General features: G+C 42.7%; 1 protein-coding gene across 6 annotated transcripts in view; it reads left to right on the forward strand.

The window, feature by feature from the left end:
* The window catches only part of LOC147010863 (teneurin-3-like), a 417,211-nt gene that overhangs the window by 348,669 nt on the left and 45,710 nt on the right, over positions 1–22,832 (forward strand). For all 6 annotated transcript variants that reach the window (XM_085858959.1, XM_085858958.1, XM_085858960.1 and 3 more), the window contains 5 exons: positions 22–923; positions 5,545–5,726; positions 11,248–11,483; positions 19,447–19,743; positions 19,901–20,623. In XM_085858959.1, coding sequence (XP_085715085.1) covers positions 22–923; positions 5,545–5,726; positions 11,248–11,483; positions 19,447–19,743; positions 19,901–20,623 — 2,340 coding nt within the window. The remainder of the gene's footprint in view (positions 1–21; positions 924–5,544; positions 5,727–11,247; positions 11,484–19,446; positions 19,744–19,900; positions 20,624–22,832) is intronic.

The raw sequence follows: 22,832 nt of genomic DNA on the forward strand, positions 1-22,832 counted from the left end.
TGTCTTGTGCTTTTCTTCCAGGTACATTTGGAATGGCCAACAGGCCTTGCGGTCAATCCTGTTGATGACTCACTGTACATACTCGATGGATCAGTCGTCCTTCGCTTGGCACATGGGCGATGGGCCCGTTTGATAGCTGGCCATCCAGCGCATTGCCAGGCACGACCTGCTGCTACCACCTCTCCACTATCACTACCACTGCTACAGGTACCGGTAGCCCTCACACTTTCCTCCACTGGTGACCTGTTTGTCGCTGAGTCTGATGAACGCAGCATCCACCGTGTTCGTCATGTCACTCCTGATGGCCATGTAACGTTACTTGCCGGAGCGGTACGACCGCCGACTTGCGATTGCAGTACGCAAGACTCTCCCAACTGTCCACCCTGCTTTGGAGGTGATGGAGGTTTTGCACGAGATGCATGGCTCAATGGACCTGTTGCCTTAGCATCTTGCCCAGATGGAACACTCTTTGTGGCTGACCTGTGGAATGCACGAGTACGCAGTGTGCGCAAGGCTCGTCCTCAGGCGGACCCTAATGGGTTGTACAGCATAGCTGCCCCAGCGCGTGGAGAGCTGTATGAGTTCAACAGCGCAGGTTTACATATTCGTACCTTGGCCCTGCATTCCGGAATGCCTCTCGTCAACCTGAGCTACGAGTTAGGCGAGAGGGGCCAACCACGCCTATCACGCCTAACGGATATGCACAGCAATGAACTGAGAGTGGAACGGGCGAGTGACAGCACGATGGTTCGCCTCCTCTCACCAGACGGCACACTCAGTGAACTCTTGTTCAGCACAGAGAGTGGAAAGCAGCTTCAGTCCCTGGAGAGTAGTGCTCGGCAGCTGGCTCTCTTCACTTACCATGGACGTGGTGGTCTACTCGCGAGCATCAGTGACAGCAGTGGTTGGCCCACCTTTTACGAGTGAGTTTGAGCTTCGTTCTAATTTTTTTTTGTTGTCATATATTCCACAAAAATGTTCTCATGGGCATGCATTGTCAACAATGATAATTGTCCACATTGCCCGAATATAATAAAATTGAATGAACCTCTTCATACGTCATACTTACTGAACATATTGGGCTGTTCACAAATTGGTGACGTGAAAGTAACTTAGCAAGCCACTTTGCACAAGCACTTCTTTTTAGGCACAAAGATAATGGGCCTAAAATTGTGCTCATATGTTTGGTACATCTGTGGCAGCCTTTGTTCCAGATAATCTTTCATCGAGTATGTGCAGGCCACAGATGTTGCTGTCCTCCAGGGGCACTCTCAGCCTGCTGGAACATGACATATCTGGCCTGTGATTACAGTGACATTGCATTTCATGCCGAGCCAAGATGCGGGTAATTAAAAAAAATTGGGTCAGTAAGTCTGTGGCCTTTATAATGTGCCAGAAGCACGGACAATTTAATTATATTGCATTATTCACATTCTGCAAACCAACAACAGCCATATATGAGTGCATTCAGGGAGCCAACTGTCTTCTTTTCCACTCTCATGTGCTGCATGTGGCTGCTGGTTGCATCATCGCTCAGGAGCACAGCTGTGCAGTTGATGTGGTGTCCCCTGTAGGTCAGAACAGAAATTTGTAGATTTTGTCCAGGGTGCGATTCATCGATTGTACTCTCCAGTTGGCATTTTGTCGATTCCAAGCCAGTTGGTCAGTTTAAAATGGTGCGCTGCGGAGCGATCGACCAAGACCAAAGACTGTGCCATTCATGTTTGAGAATGTGAATGTCATGTTTGTTATCTGGTGGATAAACCGCCGAAAATCACACTTTCACACCAACTTTGGTTTAAATTACCTGAAATTTGTGAAAAGGGGAAGCCTGTATTCGTTCCATGTTCCTAGACCCACAAACACTACTGCACATCTTATAAATGCAAATAACTGGCTAGTTTGTGTGAGCCGTTAGTCATGGCCATATCTTTTCATATTTTCAACAGTCGGCCAACATGGCCACATGAATCAAGGCAAGAAGTGCAGTCACAATGACCTTTTGAAATGTAAACACAATGATGTTATATCGTGACGTCAAGGTGCTGTTGATCCAACTCTCCCAATTAAACATCTGACATCATCATGGTGTGCCTAATGAATAGTTCCAGTCTAGTTGGTGTGCGGTTGTGGTGAGTGGAGATGGTACAGGAACCGCGCACGTATGGCCAATTTCACAAGATGGCCAGGTCTACATGGATCTTCATTCCCCTTGTTGGTGGATTTGTCATCGTTAGCTAGCCTCAAAGGAAGACTTTGATGCTCTGTCATAATAAAATCACTTGAGATGTACTGTATTTTTAATTTATCATCGGAATGTCGTGATGAGTATAAAGCAACATGTACGTCTGTAACTGACGCCTTCTGCATTTTGAATTTTCTCGAATCATTGAGTGACATATTATCATGTGGTGATCACATAATCACATGTACAGTCTTACACCACACCTTGGTTTGGCTTCAAACAAAGCCTGACATGGAGGCAGTTGGGTTGGCAATCCTAACCACTGCCAATTAAAAGAGGCCACCAACAAACATTCCGAACAAATGGAAGAGGCTACAAACCAACATGCATAACAAATGGAAGAGGCTACCAACCAACATCCCTAACAAATAGAAGAGGCTACCAACCAACATCCCTAACAAATAGAAGAGGCTACCAACCAACATCCCTAACAAATAGAAGAGTCTACCAACCAACATCCCTAACAAATAGAAGTCTACCAACCAACATACCTAACAAATGGAAGAGGCGATCAACCAATTTCCCAAACAATGGAAGAGGCTACCAACCAACATCCCTAACAAATAGAAGAGGCTACCAACCAACATCCCTAACAAATAGAAGAGTCTACCAACCAACATCCCTAACAAATAGAAGAGTCTACCAACCAACATCCCTAACAAATAGAAGAGTCTACCAACCAACATCCCTAACAAATGGAAGAGTCTACCAACCAACATTCCTAACAAATAGAAGAGGCTACCAACCAACATCCCTAACAAATAGAAGAGTCTACCAACCAACATCCCTAACAAATAGAAGTCTACCAACCAACATACCTAACAAATGGAAGAGGCGATCAACCAATTTCCCAAACAATGGAAGAGGCTACCAACCAACATCCCCAGCAAATAAAAGAGTCCACCAACCAACATCCCTAACAAATAGAAGAGTCGACCAACCAACATCCCTAACAAATAGAAGAGTCGACCAACCAACATCCCTAACAAATGGAAGAGGCTACCAACCAACATCCTTCACAAATAGAAGAGGCTACCAACCAACATCCCTAACAAATAGAAGAGTCTACCAACCAACATACCTAACAAATGGAAGAGGCGATCAACCAATTTCCCAAACAATGGAAGAGGCTACCAACCAACATCCCCAGCAAATAGAAGAGTCCACCAACCAACATCCCCAACAAATAGAAGAGTCCACCAACCAACATCCCTAACAAATAGAAGAGTCTACCAACCAACATCCCTAACAAATGGAAGAGGCTACCAACCAACATCCTTCACAAATAGAAGAGGCTACCAACCAACATCCCTAACAAATAGAAGAGTCTACCAACCAACATCCCTAACAAATAGAAGTCTACCAACCAACATACCTAACAAATGGAAGAGGTGATCAACCAATTTCCCAAACAATGGAAGAGGCTACCAACCAACATAGCGAACAAATAGAAGAGTCGACCAACCAACATCCTTAACAAATAGAAGACTCTACCAACCAACATCCCAAACAAATTGAAGAGGCTACCACCAAATATCTATCTATAATTCCAGCAATGTGTGTGTGTGTGTGTGTGTGTGTGTGTGTGTGTGTGTGTGTGTGTGTGTGTGTGTGTGTGTGTGTGTGTGTGTGTGTGTGTGTGTGTGTGTGTGTGTGTGTGACCGCTGTTTCTCGACAACCTCTGGTCCGATCTATTTGAAACTTGCCAGGTATATTGCTGGGGATCTGAGGATGTGCCTTTTCAAGGTTTGATATTAATCGGACAAGTGCTTCCCAAGTTATGGCCATTTATTTACCCAACCAATGACAAGACACGTTGTTGCGTGGGCGTGGCCGATGGGGAAGGGAAGCACAGCCACATTCCCCATTACGAGTTACAACGTACGGGCTTCCGGAGAGTGATGACTTCGTGTATTCTAATAATTTCTCGATTTCTTATGCGCATTTATAGATAAACACAATGGCCCAAGTTATGATCGTTTTCATATTAGACGGTGTATAAATTTCGGGAACATCAGAGTGCTGGTATGCTCCGAACCAGGAAGTAATTTTTTTTCTCTCTCTTCTCTTCTCTTTTTGTTTTTCCTTGCCCACGACATTGCGAAAAGGTAAAATACGTTGGCGCTAATTGAATAATTGGGTATTAAAAATAAATTGCGAATAATGGTAACTGCGAATAATATCGAACTTCCGGGTCACGCACGTACGGGCACGTGAGAGCCAATAAACGGCCTGTGTGGTTTATTTATTTATTATTATTATTATTTTTTTATTATTATTATTTTTTTTTTTACGGGCACGTACTAGTACCTTATAAATGGAAGAGGCTACCAACCAATATTCCCAACAAATGGAAGAGGCTACCAACCAACATATCTAACTGTGGATTGGGCATGTTGCACATTATGTACACCTGCTGTGTAAGTTTGATTTGCTCTGACTATGGTATTATGTGATGATCCAGCATCACTACCCGTGTAGCCAGGCTGAGGCAGACGAGGCAGTTGCCTCGTCGCTCATTTCCTGAAATATGATCTGGCCATCTGAGCTCCCATTTTGAGCATTGAAATTAGCCAACAATAGGTTTCTGGGCATCAAAAATGCATTGGCTTTTGGGGGCCTTGAGCGCCCCCCAGACCCCTCGCCATAATGGCTTCACGCCATTGGCGCTCGCAATGCTGCGCTACGCGCACCGCCACATCAACCAAGTTCACCTCTTTTCGCCTTATCGCTTTTGGACCACGAGCTACGCCCCTGATCACTACCGTAACACCATATGTAGGTTGTTTATCATTATGTCAGGCTTTTCAGCAGTTTGTGTCTATGCTATGCCACCAAAAGTCATGAGACACAAGATTATATTAACAATGACTGAGGGGACATTTAATATCCTGTTGGGCAGACCTGTTCACTCACAACAGGTGTGTCTTTTTCTGCCATACCTTGCATAATTTGCTTCTCTCTCCTTTAGGATTTTGTGGTCATTATTGGTGAGCCTATAATTAACGTCCCAACACGTCCCACAGCCGCTGCTTTCAGATTTCAGAAATGTCCTCCACAAAAGCTGTGTTCACATTTAAAGGACTAAAGATACCTATTGAATTGTTTGCATTACCAAAGCTGCATTGGCCACTGATAAAAGGCTGATGTGAAATGGTTCTGTCTTATTCCATAGATTGCAAGACCCAGAATTATGAGTTCTTGCCTGATTTGTTGACTCCCCAAACATCAATCCAGGTTTTCAGCTCAAACCAGATAGTATAGCAGTATGTTACCTTCTTCATTTGTGTTCTGTACAGTTACGACTCAACTGGACATCTACAGAATGCAACCTACCCAGCAGGAAACATGGTGAGTTTGTCTGCAGACATACAAGATGGTGGTTACCGTGTGCGGGTACAATCATCGGATGCAGATGACAAGGACTTGGCTATCACTTCAAATCTTTCTTTGGATGGGGCAAGCTACACATTACAACAAGGTAAGTTACAAACAACGTCCCATTTGAACTTTTCTATTCCTTTTTCTACACATACCGGTGGTTGTTTTCCGATTGTTTATTGGTCCTTCATGCTAACCGTAATTATATAGTTGTTCAGATGGTTATAACATCTTCAGATAATGTATGACTAACTGAATCATATCTCTATCCTGATGTCCTTGACTCACTTGTTTCCCGACCTGGTTAAATTTCTTATTGCTTTGATAGACCTAACTGTCCATCAGGTGGTGATGCTGCTGTTTTATTTCAGCTTTCTTCCAAAATCTCTCTCTCTCTCTCTCTCTCTCTCTCTCTCTCTCTCTCTCTCTCTCTCTCTCTCTCTCTCTCTCTCTCTCTCTCTCTCTCTCTCTCTCTCTCTCTCTCGACCTCTCTCGACCTCTCTCGACCTCTCTCGACCTCTCTCGACCTCTCTCGACCTCTCTCCCTCGACCTCTCTCCCTCGACCTCTCTCCCTCGACCTCTCTCCCTCGACCTCTCTCCCTCGACCTCTCTCCCTCGACCTCTCTCCCTCGACCTCTCTCCCTCGACCTCTCTCCCTCGACCTCTCTCCCTCGACCTCTCTCCCTCCACCTCTCTCCCTCCACCTCTCTCCCTCCACCTCTCTCTCCACCTCTCTCCACCTCTCTCCCTCCACCTCTCTCCCTCCACCTCTCTCCACCTCTCTCCACCTCTCTCCCTCGACGTCTCTCCTTCCACCTCTCTCCCTCGACCTCTCTCCCTCCACCTCTCTCCCTCGACCTCTCTCCCTCGACCTCTCTCCCTCCACCTCTCTCCCTCCACCTCTCTCCCTCCACCTCTCTCCCCCACCTCTCTCCCCCCACCTCTCTCTCCCCACCTCTCTCCACCTCTCTCCCTCTGTAATGTAACACTTGTATCTGTATGTGGTTTATCACTTCCCACCCCCACCCCCTGCCCCCAGCCCTTCACTTATCATATGAGTTCCTTTTTAAGGAACTTCAATAGAGGGATAGGAGGAGGAGAATAAGGTTGCCATTAGGCCCATCAAGTTGTGAAGAAATTGCCAGAGAGCATCTTTCCTTCTCCACCTGAAAATACAACCGACCTTAACAAGAGAAAGCAATGATCTGAAGCATGATGCAGCATTATTCCCCAGTTTTGGCTAATGGCCAGCCTCTTAGTATGCTCCCTTAGAAGTGCTGGTGGTAGAGATCAACACCCACAGACTATATATGCTCGTTACACCGCCTTTCTGTGCAGGCAGGCTTTGTTGCCACATCATCTCTGACACTGTAATGAGCAGGCTGAAAAGGGGAGCTCTGATACACCTGGCCAATGACCAGGGCACAGTGGGTTATGAGACCAACTTCGCTGAGACCGTCAAACATGGTCTGCACTTCATTGCACTCTGGTCTGATGAATCTGTGCAGCAGCAGTTGCGGTTGATGAGACGTCATGACGTTGTTTTGTAAATTTGTCATGAGAATTGAAGTCTAAAGGGATTAATAACTCGCTCATTGCCATGAGAAGCTCAAAGAGCATAAGCGGGATTATAAGGAATTGGAAGACCGTACCACGGAATGGGTCTGTCCTAAATTATTTATGAACAATTGTGTTAAGTTGTGTATCGATGTTCCATACCTATAATTTTCTATGGGACTCAGAGCTATTTCTATAAGACTGCTGCACAGCATTTTTGGGGGATAAACTCTAATTGTAAATGTAGAGTAAATATGTGATGAGTGTTAGTTCGAGAAGTTCAATTTTAAGCCCATGTTTGAAAAGACTGTTCCACCATTTTGATTTGCAGGAAGAACATAGAAATACAGTACATGACATCACATGTAAAAAAACATGTTTATGTACAGTGAAAGCCAATACACCCTCATGGTCACCCCTCTCACGCTCTCTCCTATGGTATCCTTGTTGTAGATCACATTGCTTGTTCTGCTCTTTGATCATTACACACAGGAACCATGTCTTTTATGGTTGTGCTGCATCATGCGTTTTATAATGTCCATCCCCGCCAAGCTCTCTTCGGTCACGCACACATCCAGAAACGAGGTCCTTGTTACCCACCAAAGTATAAGCTTAAGCTATCTTGCCTCCACTTCTTTGTCTTCTTTTCATACTTGTGAAATCACCTCTACGAGTCTGTCGTCCCGTACTCTTCTCTCAAGTTATTTATGAGTGCAGGCCATTCTCCTGCACTCCTTGTCCTCCTTATGATAATGAAGTTTTGTGTCTCCCTCTTCTTCCTCATTCCCCTCCTGTTTTCTTGGAACAACTCAATATTTGGCACATTTTTCCACAAAATACTGAACTCACAATGGGTGATCATGATTGCAACACGTGATCAAGTTATACTAACTGTCATTGTGTGCAAAACTTTTGTGTGATGCTGAGCTGCCTTGTGGCTTTTTGAGCAAATGCTTTCCATTGAGTAAAGAACATATGCTAAAGATGCCTCTCGAAGTCTGATGGACTTATCTCGAAAAATAAATAAATAAATAAAAATAAAGACACCTCTTGATGGTAGATGATTTGCAAAAAAAAAAAACATCGGATTCCTTCTCCCTTTCCAACCATGTTCATCAAAATGCAATTATTGTGGGATGGATGGGTGATGGCGAATTAATTATATGCACCTTCCACAATCGTTGTAAGCTGTTCAGAACATATGTATTGGAAATTTAGCTAAGTGTGCCCAATAATGGAGGCAATTACAATCCCTCTTCTGAAACAACCAGAGGTGTGAAGTAAAGGCAAAGCTGCACATGAATGTACATCAGTGTACATGTACTTGCAGATGAATTACAAGGACATTAGTATCGACAATGGACAATCAGGTGAACCTTGGTTCTTTATATCATGAGCTTGGAATTTAGACATGAACCCTGACATTCCAACCTAGATTTAAGGTTTTATCAAAACAAATTCGAAACAGATCTCCAGGGTCGATCCAGGGGGTGGGAGTGCACCTGACACCCCTCCCCCCCCACCCCCCAAATAGGTATTTGCTCTCTTCTCCGAAACTACACACAGGATTTCGATGAATCTTGACCACAACTTTCATCACCCGTGATGTACTAAAGTTGTTCACAGCATTAAAAAAAAATGAGGGTCCGAGGGTTGTTAAGGGGGGTTTGAGTGACTGTTGCTCCTGATCCAGGTGAGCTTCAGGACACGTGGTCCTACTTTTATGCCTCTGCTGACGAAGGTGGCAGAGGAATTATTTGTTTTGATTGTCCATCCATCCGGTTCGTATGTCCATCCATGCTAATTTTATCTGTTTTCTCTGCAACTACTTATCCGATTGACACAAAATTTTCACCTAAGTTGTGACTACTCATGTAGAATGGGTTAATGATAATTATGGCATCGTTGGCCATGTGGTTTGTCAGCCATGTTGGAAAAAAGGGGAAAAAAATTGGAACTCTTTATCTCCAAAACTGCTCAATGGGAAATAAAAAAAAAACTTGGCACATGGCATATACTCCCCATGGGAAACAAATATGATTTTTTGATGATGTCATAGACGGCTTTGTTATGATGTCATAATAGACGTCAAACGCTTTATCCGATTAATATGAACATTTTTGAGGGTCATTTCGGGCTAAATTGGATGTGAGGAAAAATTGATGACGTCATCAGTCATGTAGTTTGGCAGCCATATTGTTTTCAACATAAAAACCTTCAAAAATCCTCTTCTCTGAAATGACTGAACAGATCGAGACAAAATTTTTACAGGTATGATCGCCTATCCATGAGGAACAAAAAGTTATCTACCTATGACGTCATAGGACACATGGTTTGGCGGCTATGATTTTTTTTAAAGAATGAACCTTTAATAATAATCTTTTAAAAATATATTTCTCTTAAATCACTTCATCAATCGATGTGAAACGTCACAATTATGATCAAGTAATCATGGGGAATATACATTTTAAATTTCAACCTGATTGGACGCATGGTCCGGCAGCCAGAATTATTTAATATTTTGAATCGGGATTCATTAAAATCAAACTTGGTGCAAGTATTATGATGATGTAATAAGGTGGACAGAGGCATATCTGACGACTTCACGATGTCGTTTTCATTTGTCAAAGTGCCCTTCTAGTTTTCATTTGTATTAAGGTGTATATAACCGAAGATGTGGTCTCAGAATGTGGGATCCCCGATATTCCTTCGACCACAGCTGATGTTGACTGCAGCATTCAACGTGGAACTGATTTGTATCATTCAGTTTGTTCCCATGGTGAATACTTGATGATTAACGAATTACTGGAATCACTTGTCATCGGAGATGCTTCTTTTCTCCTAACCATTCATGAACCAAGATGTAGAATGGTATCCCAGGTATCAGATAATCCATAGTCCCTCTCATTCTGTTTGAATTCACCACTCAGTCTGTGTTTTTAAGACTCAAGAACAAACTTTTTGACCGTGGGAAATTCTCCAAAGAATACAATAGGCATCGAATGTGTTGGAGAAGAAAGCTTTGTTATGAGTGATTCACATGGTCCAGATGATGAAGGAAAATGTTCAGCTGATGGCAAACCCATAATTCTGAAGGTCACTTCTATGTCAAACCTTGTTCAGTATGTCAGAGACATTGATTTGTTTTGATAATTTTGTCATTTGTTTCATTATGTGCAATGTCTGCTTTTCATTCAATTGGATTTTTATGATGAGAGTAAATGAGACCATAATTAAAATAAATGTTGAGTTTTGGGCAAAAGTTTTTTTCATAAGAAGACTTCATTTCAAGTATATTGGAGCGTTGTTTGTCTGCATTTAAAATAGTCTTTAGGATTAATGACAAAAAGGAACACCCACAAAAAATGTTCCCCTTGCTCTGCAAGCAGGATTATGTTTTCAGAGCAATGTAAATTGTTTCCCCTCCGACCCCCCCCAACCTAAAATCATGGATCTGCGTAAAATCATGGATCTGCACCTGGATCTTGCACTTCTCTTGATTACTACTTCTCCATTCTCAGCATGTGAAATCCTCAAATTTTAAATTACAAAGAACGTTATAAAGTTTCAGTCATTCTACTCTTTTTATTCCAAAAATAAAGTTTTCATCAACCAAATAATCAATTATTTCCATGAACAAGGAACTTCCAAGCTATCTGATAGATAAAAGTACAAGCTTTCAATGGATTTCTTTGCCATAACAGATAGGGTTATGTCACGAGTTCATTGCACAACACGCCAATAACTTGACGTCACATTATACACATCAAAGATATTGGATATCATTGGAGTGATGCAACAAACTGCTGGAAAATAATTTAGGAAGTGAATGGTCATTATGCAATCGAATCGATGGTCTCCAACACTCATGTGTGGAATAGGCTTAAGACTGATAAAACTTTGAGCTAAATGGACACTACCATTTTGAGTGATGGTGTGTATTATCGATTTGCAAATATATCTACTGAGAATAGGTTGTTATTAATGACATGCTCATTTATAATTTGTTGGTGCAATTTACTGTATCTGCTTCTTCGTGCCAATAACTGTCTCCTTGATGCAGGTGAGGCAGTCTGGCATTACGAGCTGGGTTGGGATGGTGGCGTGGACGCTTCCTACCCCAATGGCCTGCGAACACAACTGCACACAGAACCACACCTGCTGGGAGGGTCATTGACACCTGGAGCCGCTCGTCGAAATCTCTCTTTTCCTGGGACTGTACCAGGATCCCTGGCTGAGTGGAGGTTGCGCAAAGAACAGCGAGAGGGAAGAGTCGTCCTCCTTGGTCGACGTCTGAGGGTGGGGATAGATGTGAATATTATTTTAAGATGTCTTTTATTGCAGCAAAACGATTTTTACTCAAACGTTTATAATGTGGTCAATGATATGAGAGTTATCCTGTGATACTGGAATTGCTAATATTTTGGAGGGCTCAAATTCAGCACCTCTTTGGTTGTTACACCCTGCCTCGACATCTCAAACATACTGTGCTAATAACTATTTATTATACATTCACGTCATAAGTAAAGGATCGTGGAGTAGTCCACCATGGTTTTGCTCATGGTTGACGACTCCACGATCCTTTACTTGTGATCTTCAATCCGGACACACCAGCAAAGACTCGGAATCTAATGGCCAGAGGAAGCACACTGGGAAGCGGGTGAAACGCTGCCTGAGAACAGGTCTGCTTTTGCTTATAACTTTAAATTGGGAGAGTAGATCAAGTCACTTTTTTGGTTGGATGTGCCATTGTGCCTTTCTTCTGTTTAAAAACTATTATCCCAACCACCCCGATCTTATTCCATTTATATACACACACACACACACACACACACACACACACACACACACACACACACACACACACACACACACACACACACACACACACACACACACACACACACACGCACACACATATATTTGTATATTTATTTATGTGAAGAAAGATCCACCCACATCTCTCACCTGTGAGTGGAGTGAATACCCAATCAGCTCTCACCGAATCAACTACACCCAGTTGGCTTGGATTATATATATATATATATATATATATATATATATATATATATATATATATATATATATATATATATATATATATATATATATATATATATATATATATATACACACAAGGTGTGTTCAAAAAGTATCCAACCTTAATTTTTCGTGCGTAAACAAATGAAGCGAGGGAGGCGTGGTTTGGTGCACGTATGTCGGCGATCCTCATCCGTATGCGTGAATATATTCCCGCCTGCAGAAGCTGCCAGTCGCCGACAGACCGCAGATGAGTGAGGACGTGTAAGTGAGCGCCGTCGGATTTTCGTTTTTGACAAAATGACGGATCACTGTGGTCTCATCGCCAGTGATCACTGTGTTGAAGAAGTTGGGATCGCTGTTCACAGTCTCCAGCATGTCCTGTGTGATCTCCAAACGGAGTTGCTTCTGCTCGATCGTTTGCAGCTTTGGCACGAACTTCGCTGAGATTCTCCTTAAGCCCAAATCCTCAGTCACAATGGAATGAACGGATCCAATGCTGACGCCCGCCTCGTCTGCAAGTTCTCTGATCGTGATTCGATGATCCTGCATCAGCAGGGTCCTCACTTGGTCAATGACTATCTCATTTCGGGATGTTGAGGGCCTACCAGAACGTGTTTCACTTTCCACTGACGTGCGACCATCTTTGAAGCGGTTGTACCACTATTTTATCTGTGTGGTGCCCATTGCTTCGTTCCCGAAGGCCTGTTGAATCTTGCGGATCGTTTTCCACTTGGGAATCGCCAAGCTTTACACAAAATTTGATGCAGTAGCGTTGTTCAAGTTTTTCCGTCATTTTGTCAAAAACGAAAATCTGACGGCGCTCACTTACACTTCCTCACTCATCGGCGGTCTGTCGGCAACTGACAGCTTCTGCAGGCGGGAAAATATATCGGCGGGTGTCCATCTTGTATACGCCGTGTTCCCCATCCCATCCCTCTCCCTTCCACAGATCTAATATCTCTGTTCCCCAGCGTTTTGTCCTTCCCTCTCCTGCCACTCTTGTCTCCTGCACCCCTTGCTGTGCGTTGTGTGTAAGCTCTCATGTGAGCCTCGACAATATACACACAAAAAAAAAGAATGCCCTTGTTGTGCGTTTGTGTGTACAGCTGTTCTGACATGAGATATTTACATCCCGATTGCAGGTGACTCATACTTTCTGTTTCTACCTTGTGGAACCCTCACTTGTCTGATTGGCTCAGTCCTGCCATCTTTTTAAAGCCATTCGTGTTGTGGTCTTGGTCTTGGGCATTTATTACTTGGCAAAAAATTTTCTTTTTTGGACAAGTATGTTGATCACTTCTGTTTGTTTGTGTGTTTGTTACTTGCAAAATCAAAGATTTTTCAAGTATATTGGTCAGTCGATTTTGTTTTTTCTATCTGTCTGTCTATCTGCCTGTTTGTCTGTCTGTCTGTCTGTCTGTCTGTCTGTCTGTCTGTTTGTCACCTACAGGTCACCATTTTAAACCAATCTTCACGAAACTTCACCACATGGTAGAGTTTGTCATAAGGAAGAAGCCTATTGTTTTTGAGGTGAAATGATCAAAAGGTCAGCATAGGCCAAAGGTCACCAACTTTGGTGAGATTTCTAAAATCCTCAAATTTCATCCGATTGACTTCAAATTTGAAGAGGATTTACATTTCAGGTCGATGAATTCAACCAGCTAATTATTTTTGAGATCCACATGGACCAAAAGGTCAACATAGTCCCAAGGTCAACAACTAAGGTGGTATTTCTAAAATCCTCAAATTTCAAGAGGATTTATATTTCAGGTCAATTAATTCAATCAGCCAATTATTTTTGAGGTCAACATAGACCAAAAGGTCAACATAGGCCAAAGGGCAACAACTATGAAGGTGGTATTTCTGAAATCCTCATTTTTCATCCGATTGTCTTGAAATTTGAAGAGGATTTATATTTCAGGTCACTGAATTCAACTAGCTAATTATTATTAAGGTCAACATGGACCAAAAGGTCAACATAGGCTAACGCTCAACAGCTGAGGTGGTATTTCTAAAATCCTCAATTTTCATCCGATTGAATTGAAATTTGAAGAGGATTTATATTTCACGTCTCTGAATTCAACCACCAATTATTTTTTGAGGTCAAATTTGTTTTGTGGATTTTGCAAGTGTCCTGCTCTGCACGACATCTTCTTGTTTGTTTGTTTGTGTATTTGTTTTTTCCTTGGAAAAAAAACTTTTGACAAGTATGTTGATCTCCTCCGTTTGTTTGTGTGTTTGTTTGTTTGTGTGTTTGTCTGCTCACCTCCAGCCCAAACTGCTCAACCGATTATTTTGATATTTTCAGAGATTAATGTCACCGATCCTGCGATGGTCTGGCATTGAAGTTTAATAAAATTCGGTCAACCAAAAAGGTCTACATATGCCAATAGGCCAATTTGAGCCAAATTTTCTAAAATCCTCAAATTTCATCCGATTAACACCTATTACATTTGAGGTTATCTAAGGTCAACAGGCCATTAAGGTTAACCCAAAATAAGCCAATTTTTTTGAGGAGGGATCGGGGGTCAACCATTTTTCTCAGGGGAGGGGGGATCGGTTGCTGGGCTTCAAAAAATACAGAGGAATATATTGTATATATTGTTACCCAAGCAAGGTATGATTTGAGATGTTGGGCTGCATCTGCCTCCACCCACCACTGGTTTAACTGCTTATTCTCATGCAACTGTCATACTCATTTTTTGGATTTGTATTCTGGCTCATGATCATAGTTTTACACTGACAGAATCACAAAATGTGAAATTACTAAAACGAATCACCCGCAAATGTGAAAATGTACTTCAATAAATAAAAGGCATAGATTACTTTGTGTCAGCTGGTTTTGCTGACAGTTGGCCAATATTGAAAGTGTTGTTTGAATGCAAAGCATTTTTCTCAGTTCAGGTAATCAATTTTGAAAGCAAAAACTGCAAATCAAATCAAGGATATTATCTTGCTTATACCCTCCATTATTGAAAATATAATTATTCCTCATGAATGGAAAAAAAGGTAAATGAAATGTCAATTTATTGTTCCTCACACTTTAAGTGTTTGTGTTTTGAAAATTTCAAAGAGATTATTGATTTGAATTCATTGTGAAGGGAAACAGCTCGTCCAGCAGTTTAAGAAATCGCTAATCATTCCTGTATTACCAAAACTCATAAACTCTGGTCATTCAATCACGAAAGTGTTCATATAAATTTTTATTTTGTTAATGATTTGAGAACCATACAGCATGTTGTATATGATGTTTTCTCACTATCTGTGAAATATTAAACCAAATTAATGCCAAGAGCGATCATGAAACGAACAATATGCGGCCAATAGCATTCACTTCCTTAAATGGTGTCAATGCAATATAAAGGCTATACTTCTCGTGGTCCACATCATTGAAATGATCAAGTAGTCTTGTGGATATTCATGGGATTGAATATTTTGCATTTGGAGGGGAATCTAATGCTCAAATGTTGCTTTATCTACTTGCCAATTGTGTGGACCCCTATGTCTTATTTAAATACACCACTATAGTTTGTCTAAGATATGATAAATTTCCAAGGTTTTGTTTCCTCAATATACATTGTATCTGAACGAAGAACCGTATTGAAGCATTGTCCTCCTCCAAAAAAACCCCTTTATTTTGTAGTGCATTGGAATTTGCTTCACCATGATTACTTTGTACCTAGAACCTGCCATGTCACCATCAACAAGATGTACTTTGTACCGAGAACCTGCCGTGATTACTTTGTACCGAGAACCTGCCGTGATTACTTTGTACCGATAACCTGCCATCACTAACCTGCCTTCATAGCGGTCTCATTCTCCACTATTGTCACTGCAACAGTGATTCACCTGGCAAAGCAAACAGTGAAATTGGATTCACCTGTAAACAGAGCTGATGCTGACTGCAAAATTCCGAATCAATTAATTAAGTGTTCCTTGAACTGGACATGATGCTTTCAATGCGTATATTCAAAAATGATTTTCCATTGTTTAAACAAATATGTTCATCCTCGTCACATTTCTGAACTGAAATTGTTTGCCATAAGGAATCTCTGAAGTAATGTTGGGCCTCTCTGCTCTGCCTTGCAAATCTGTGGTCTTCAAATGCTCACATGGTCATCTGGTCACTCCTCAACATTGACCAACCTGACATTGTGATTTAACTCTCATCCTGCATGTCAAATCTTGCTCATATGAAAGGTATCTGTGTCTCCCAGTCATGTGAATCTACAATCATCTCTGCACATGTTACACATGCATTACTTAATACCACAGTATCCTTACGACGAAGGTTAATCCCAACCTATAGACAAAACCTGTCCCCCATGATCAATAAATCACATAAAACCTTCAAATATTATTGTGTGAATGACTCTTAGCAGGGTAAAACTGTTGAGTAGAATATCAGTTACTCCTTAATATTTGTTTAGAATATGCATAACGTAATTAATTGTGAGGTTAGATATGTGTCACCATAATGTGTAGATAGATGTTTGTTTTCCCTAACCTCTTGCTGTTTGTTTCCCCCACTGAAATTTTGGCTCTTTTATATTCTTTTCCTCTGTATCTGTTCAATGTTTCTTTTTAAAAGTGCACACAAAATTTTGAGGGATAAGATGCCACCGGAGAATGCACAGGTGGTGTTGAAACTGCAGTCTCAAAACAGTGGTTAAAATCACCACAGGAGGCGCTTGGAAAATTTGTTATGGCACATGGCTTTAACGCATGTTGCAATGACTCAATGAGCTGAGAAAAGTCGATAACGCCTGATTGTACTGCAACTTTACTGCTCAAAGGAGCCGCAGAGAAGCATGATTGGATAGGCAGGTGTGCCGGGAGAAGGAATTTCAGAGTCGCTCCATGAAATTAGTGCAGAGGATACTGTGCTTCTCACCTGCTCCTGGTGAGCTGAATTGCACCATGCCAGAACAGAGCTGCACCCTCTCCTCTCCTCTGTACAAAGTCAATGGCACGTTCGCCATGGAACCGATCTGCCACCAGATGTTTTACCAGGCTCATCATTGGTTTTGCTGACCATTCCTCTCATTGTCTCATAAATTCCCTACGTATATCTCTTGCTCTGTGATTGAATGGGCCCAAAGTTTGGAATACTTAAGGAATCTACCATTCACCTGGTTTGTATCGGGGGTTAAGGGGTGATTGGCCACCTCAAGAGCGTGTGTATCGGTAAGGGTTAACGTGTGATTTTATTTTTTTTACTATTAGTTGCATCATTCATTTTTATTGTGATTGGTTCATTATTTTTTCCTCATATAATGCTTCCCCCAAACATTTGCTTGTTATTAAATATATCTGGTCTCGGGGTTGGATTCCGCTTTTTCTGGCTGCATTCTTTTGGTGGTTTTGGGTGATTGCAGGTTAATGGTTGGAGAGCCGGTTTAAACCTGCCTTAGACCGCGCTGATGACCAAAGGTTGCTCGGCCAAATTAGATAAGTCACGGGCATCCATCAGCACTCCCTCTGGTTAATTCCATTGTCCCAACGGGTAGTGTCACATGGCAAACGGGCCTGGGAACTTGCTCGGGGCTGTGAACTGAACTGGTGGATGCAGTCGTTTTGACATGACCCACGTAACTTGAACCGGATAACCACAATGAACCCACGGCTGTAACAATATCATTTTCATAATTGGTACCATACATTTATCTTTGTTCTCCTCACCTTCAAGAATGTTCAAAGTTTGAAATCTGTTTATATTGTTCTAGGAATGGCTTTGGGAGTAAAAGAGGAATCGTTTGTTATAGTTATTTCGTAGTACAGGTTCAGCATAAGCATGTGTAATAAGTGTGTAGCAGGCAGTGTCATCTTCATCTTCCCTTCCAAATGTTCATTTCTAAACCCCATGTCCCCACCTTTGTGTTCCACGTGGGTTTTCCCCATTGGAATCTATCATGTGTTTTCCTTAAATTAAAGTAAATCAGCACAGTTTCCATGTGGCCTCCATGAGTGAGGTCGGCTATCAGATTCTTCCATGGGCAGAGACTGAGAAGGTGGGGGTAATTCCTCCTGGAGAGTGGCCAATGTGCGCACCATGAGCAGTCTTAGACCCCGCCCCACGGGGAGTTAATAGAACACACCATGGGCAGAAGCTCACAGTCTGGAGTAGCTGTTCTTCCGGTGGCCAAATCCTGCAGAGCCTTTCCCTGCTGATAATCATCTCCTGGACCTCCTGTCCCCCCACCTGCTCTCCCCACCTCCGAAGCTGCTTTCTGTGGGACTTCCTAGTCTCTCCACCCATGTTCATTTCTCTTGGCACTGTGATCCTGCAGCTCTCTCAGCATAGTTTCCAGCTGTTTGTGGTGCGCTGCCCCTGACATAACTGGGAGATCACAGGGCAAAGCTCCTCAAAGCCGCAGCCAGCACGTTCCTGTGCCAAAAAAGAATGTGAGCGAGGCCCAGTCACCTCCACCGGGTTCTTTTGTATCCCGTCTTCTCCTTCTATTTGTCCTATCGTGAAAGAGAGGCCTACAAAATTAGATAAATAAGTCTGTTGTTGGCATTGTGGGCATGAGGATTCATTCTTTCTTCATTTGTTTCACCAGTCGTGTTCTTTTCCCTTCTCCACTGCTCCTATATATAGCATGTAAAAAATCCTTTGTTAATGAGAACTTGTTTTGTGGTCACTGGGAGAACAGAGGCTCTGCAGTGCGTTAGTTGATTCTGCACATAAACACGTGCAGTACGTGGGAAATTGGGAAGCGGCATAATAAGATGCCATTAGTAAATGCTAAGTTGTCCTCTGGCATCACTCCATCAAATTTGGGAGGACAGCTTTGGGACAGTGCATATTTTTTAAACCACTGACCGGCACGCAAATTGTGGGCAGACATGGTGACCTCTCATCCCCTACCTGCCCGGCAGTTCATCGGTGGTTAGAATCCGGCATGACAACATTATACATATTCATTCAGAGTAGTCCATTGGTTTTAAAGTGTTCTTTTATTGATGCCATCAAGTTTACTATAAACTTTTGTAAAGATGAATCATAACGACTCATTATGAGTCGAAGATTACAGACTTGCAGTTATATATATATATATGTATATATATATATATATATATATATATATATATATATATATATATATATATATATATATATATATATATATATATATATATGTATATATATATATAGTTGGACAGAAAGTAAATTGGCAGAACACACTCTTACATGTTACATCTTCATACTTGGCAGGTGCATGACAGAAACCTTCTGTCCCTTGATTATGATCGAGACCAGCACGTCCAGAAGGTCTATGATGATCATCGTCGTTTTCTTCTGCGCATCCAACATGACGAAGCCGGCCGGCCATCTGCCTGGCTCCCTGGTGATCGCCTTACCTCCTTGAACCTGTCCTATGCACCAGGTGGCCTCGTGGCTGTTCTGCAGCATGGATCCATTGCTGAGCGGCGTCGATATGATGCTCGTGGACGACTCACATCACGTTCTTTTCCAGATGGCTCCACTTGGACGTACTCCTACATGGAGCAGGTACAAATATAAACTCCCTCAAGTAAAACTAAGAAACCATTCGGTGATTAAGATTGGACTTGTAATTTAGCACAGATTTTCAGCACTACCATAGATTATATTGAAAGTAGTCATCATGTAATATGTGACCTGACATGAGTGTTTCCTTCTACACTAGGCTGTTGTGCTGCTACTACCAAGTCAGCGGCAATATGTGTTTGGGTTTGACGCTACTGAGCATCTTTCTTCAGTTACAATGCCTGACGGGGCACGACACATTCTGAGCACACGTCGTTCCCCGTCATACTACCGCAATGAGCATCGTGGCCCAGGTAGTGCTTCTCCCATGCTGCGTGACTACAGCTACAATGGTCGCCTCCTGCAGGCAACATACCTAGGAACGGGGCGGCGTGTGCTCTATCGCTACGGAGCACGTGGACACCTGTCAGAGGTGCTCTTTGATGGAACACGTGCTTCCTTCACTTATGATGAGCGCTCCGGTTTACTGCATGCTGTAACTGTCACACCTTCCAGACCAATAGAGAGGCCAATTCAGGGTATGGGAAAAAGTCCAAATGAAATTGTGCCCGAGAACATGTGCTCTTTGAGATTCAGGTATATGGGACCACTTCTAGAACGACAAGTGTCACGCTGCGGAGGCCTGGGAGGAGCGGCAGCAAGGTTCGAGTACACTTATGATGGGCGGCTCCGCGTGACGGGACTGCAGGCAGTCGTGAACGAGCAACCATTACCCATAGACCTCTTTCGCTATGATGATGTGACAGGCCGTCTTGAGCAGTTTGGCAAGTTTGGTGTGATTTACTATGACATCGATCCAGTGGTTACTACATCCTCCATGACGCTCACCAAACGTCGTGATAATCTGGGACGCATCACAGAGGTAAAGATTGATACAGTGTGTTGGGTTACTTTTAACAGAGATGAAAATGTTTCTGCAAACACTGTATTCGTTATCTACATTTAATGTGTGCTTCGATATAATAGTGAAAAAGCATATCCGAGTATCTGTAGATTTGTTCGATTACACTGAACAACAAAAATTTTTTACTGGAGATGTGTAAAGTGATTTAGACTAATTTGGGTACGCTGATTTCAAAAATCATAACCGTTTTGCTGTATCACATCAGGATTTCCAGTAGCAGAAATATTCCCATTGCCTAGAAGTCAGGATTTCAATGAAATTTACAAAAATTCATTTATTCATTTATTTCATCATGAATGCTTCAAAATTATAGAAATTACAGAAAAACTCCACTAGAATGTAATTAAAAATGCTTTAGGTATTTGGCTTTGCGTTTGTGCTGCTCTGTGTCAGTTTCACGATGCAGGAACCAGCAGAAATCGCCCATCACGTTCGGGTTGTGCCGCCCTTGGTAACGCGTCTCCATGAGTGAAATCTCTTGGTGGAATTGCTCGCCGTGCTCGTCCGAGACTGCTCCCAAGTTGTCAGGGAAGAAGTTCAGGTGCTGGTGTAGGAAATGGATTTTCAGGGACATCCTGGAGCCAAGTTTCCTGAAGGACTCCAGCAGCTGCTGCACTATTTCTTCATAGTTGTCCGCGCGCTCGTTCCCCAAGAAGTTGTCCGTCACAGCTTTGAAGCTCCTCCACGCTGCCAGCTCTTTGGGGTTTAGAGTTGTCGGAAAAGTTTTGTCCTTCATAATCTGTCGGATTTGCGGTCCAACAAAGACACCAGCCTTGATCTTGGCCTCCGACAAGGTGTTGCCAAACTTTTCCTTGAGGTATAAAAACCCACGCCCATTCAGATCCATTGCCCGTACAAAACTTTTCATCAAGCCGAGCTTTATGTGGAGTGGTGGAAGGAAAACCTTGGCTGGGTCGACAAGGGCGACATGCTTCACGTTGTGTCGACCAGGTACATGCTCTTTTCGCTCTTCCCAATCTTTCTTCGTCCAGTGATTCTTGTCGTCTCTGCTATCCCAGAGACAAAGGAAGCACATGTATTTCGTGTAGCCTGACTGCAGCCCTAACAACAGCGCCACCACTTTCAAGTCTCCGCAGATGTGCCAGTTGAAGTCATTGTACTTGATGGAATCAAGCAGCTGCCGCATAGTCTCATAGGTCTCTGTCATGCCGAACGCGTGAGCCAGTGGGACTGATGGTTTCTCGTTGCCATTGTGGAGCAAAACAGCCTTCAAGCTGTTCTTCCCCGAGTCGATGAAGAGGCGCCAGTCTGCAGGATCGTGATCACACCCAAGTTCTTTCAACAGACCGTTGATGTCACTGCAGAATGTCATCGTGTCTTCCATCTCAAAGAACTCAGCCATGTCTCCGTGACGTGCTCTGAACAAGGATATCTTGGTGTTAGGTTCAAGTAGATTCCACTGCTGCAGCCTTGATCCAAGCAGCTCTGCCTTCGCCTTTGACAGCGAGAGATCTCTTACAAGATCATTTAAGTCTCCCTGGTTCAGAAGGAGTGATTCTTGAGTGTCGGGTTCAAAAGGTTCATCATCACCATCCTCTTCACCACTGCTTACAGCTATGTTCTGATCAGCTGGAGGTGTTGGAATGGGGTTCTCGTCATCATGAGGCACAGGTTTACGAGCAGAGACGCAGTCAGCGTACTTGATGTGACCTTTATTCTTCTTGTTGAAGCCGGCGATGCTTGTGCAGCAGAAATAACAATCATCATGATGATTCTGCGGCTCACGCCATATCATGGGCACCGCAAATGGCATGCTCACGCGCTTGCCCACCAACCACTGAGTCAAGGTTGTGTGACAGCTTGTGCAGCAGATGTGTGGTGCCCAGCTCTGTTCTTGGTCCCCCACCTTACACCCGAAGTAGTGAAAGTAGGCGGCCTTCATTTTTACTGCTGTAGATATACTTCGCTGTTGATCTTTTTTGGTATACCGACCACAGACATAACAGAAGTTGTCAGGATGATTGGTACAGGAACGCCTACTCATCTTTATCTGAAAGAAAGAAATATAACACAAGTTAACAACAATTGTACGAAATAGACATGTTAAAGACATATGTAAATTTCATTGAAATCCTGACTTCTAGGCAATGGGAATATTTCTGTTCCTGAAAATCCTGACGTAATACAGCAAAACGGTTATGATTTT

The sequence above is a fragment of the Eptatretus burgeri genome, chromosome 16, assembly GCF_056783735.1.
Source record: "Eptatretus burgeri isolate ZD-2024b chromosome 16, Ebu_testis_v1, whole genome shotgun sequence".
Lineage (NCBI taxonomy): Eukaryota > Metazoa > Chordata > Myxini > Myxiniformes > Myxinidae > Eptatretus > Eptatretus burgeri.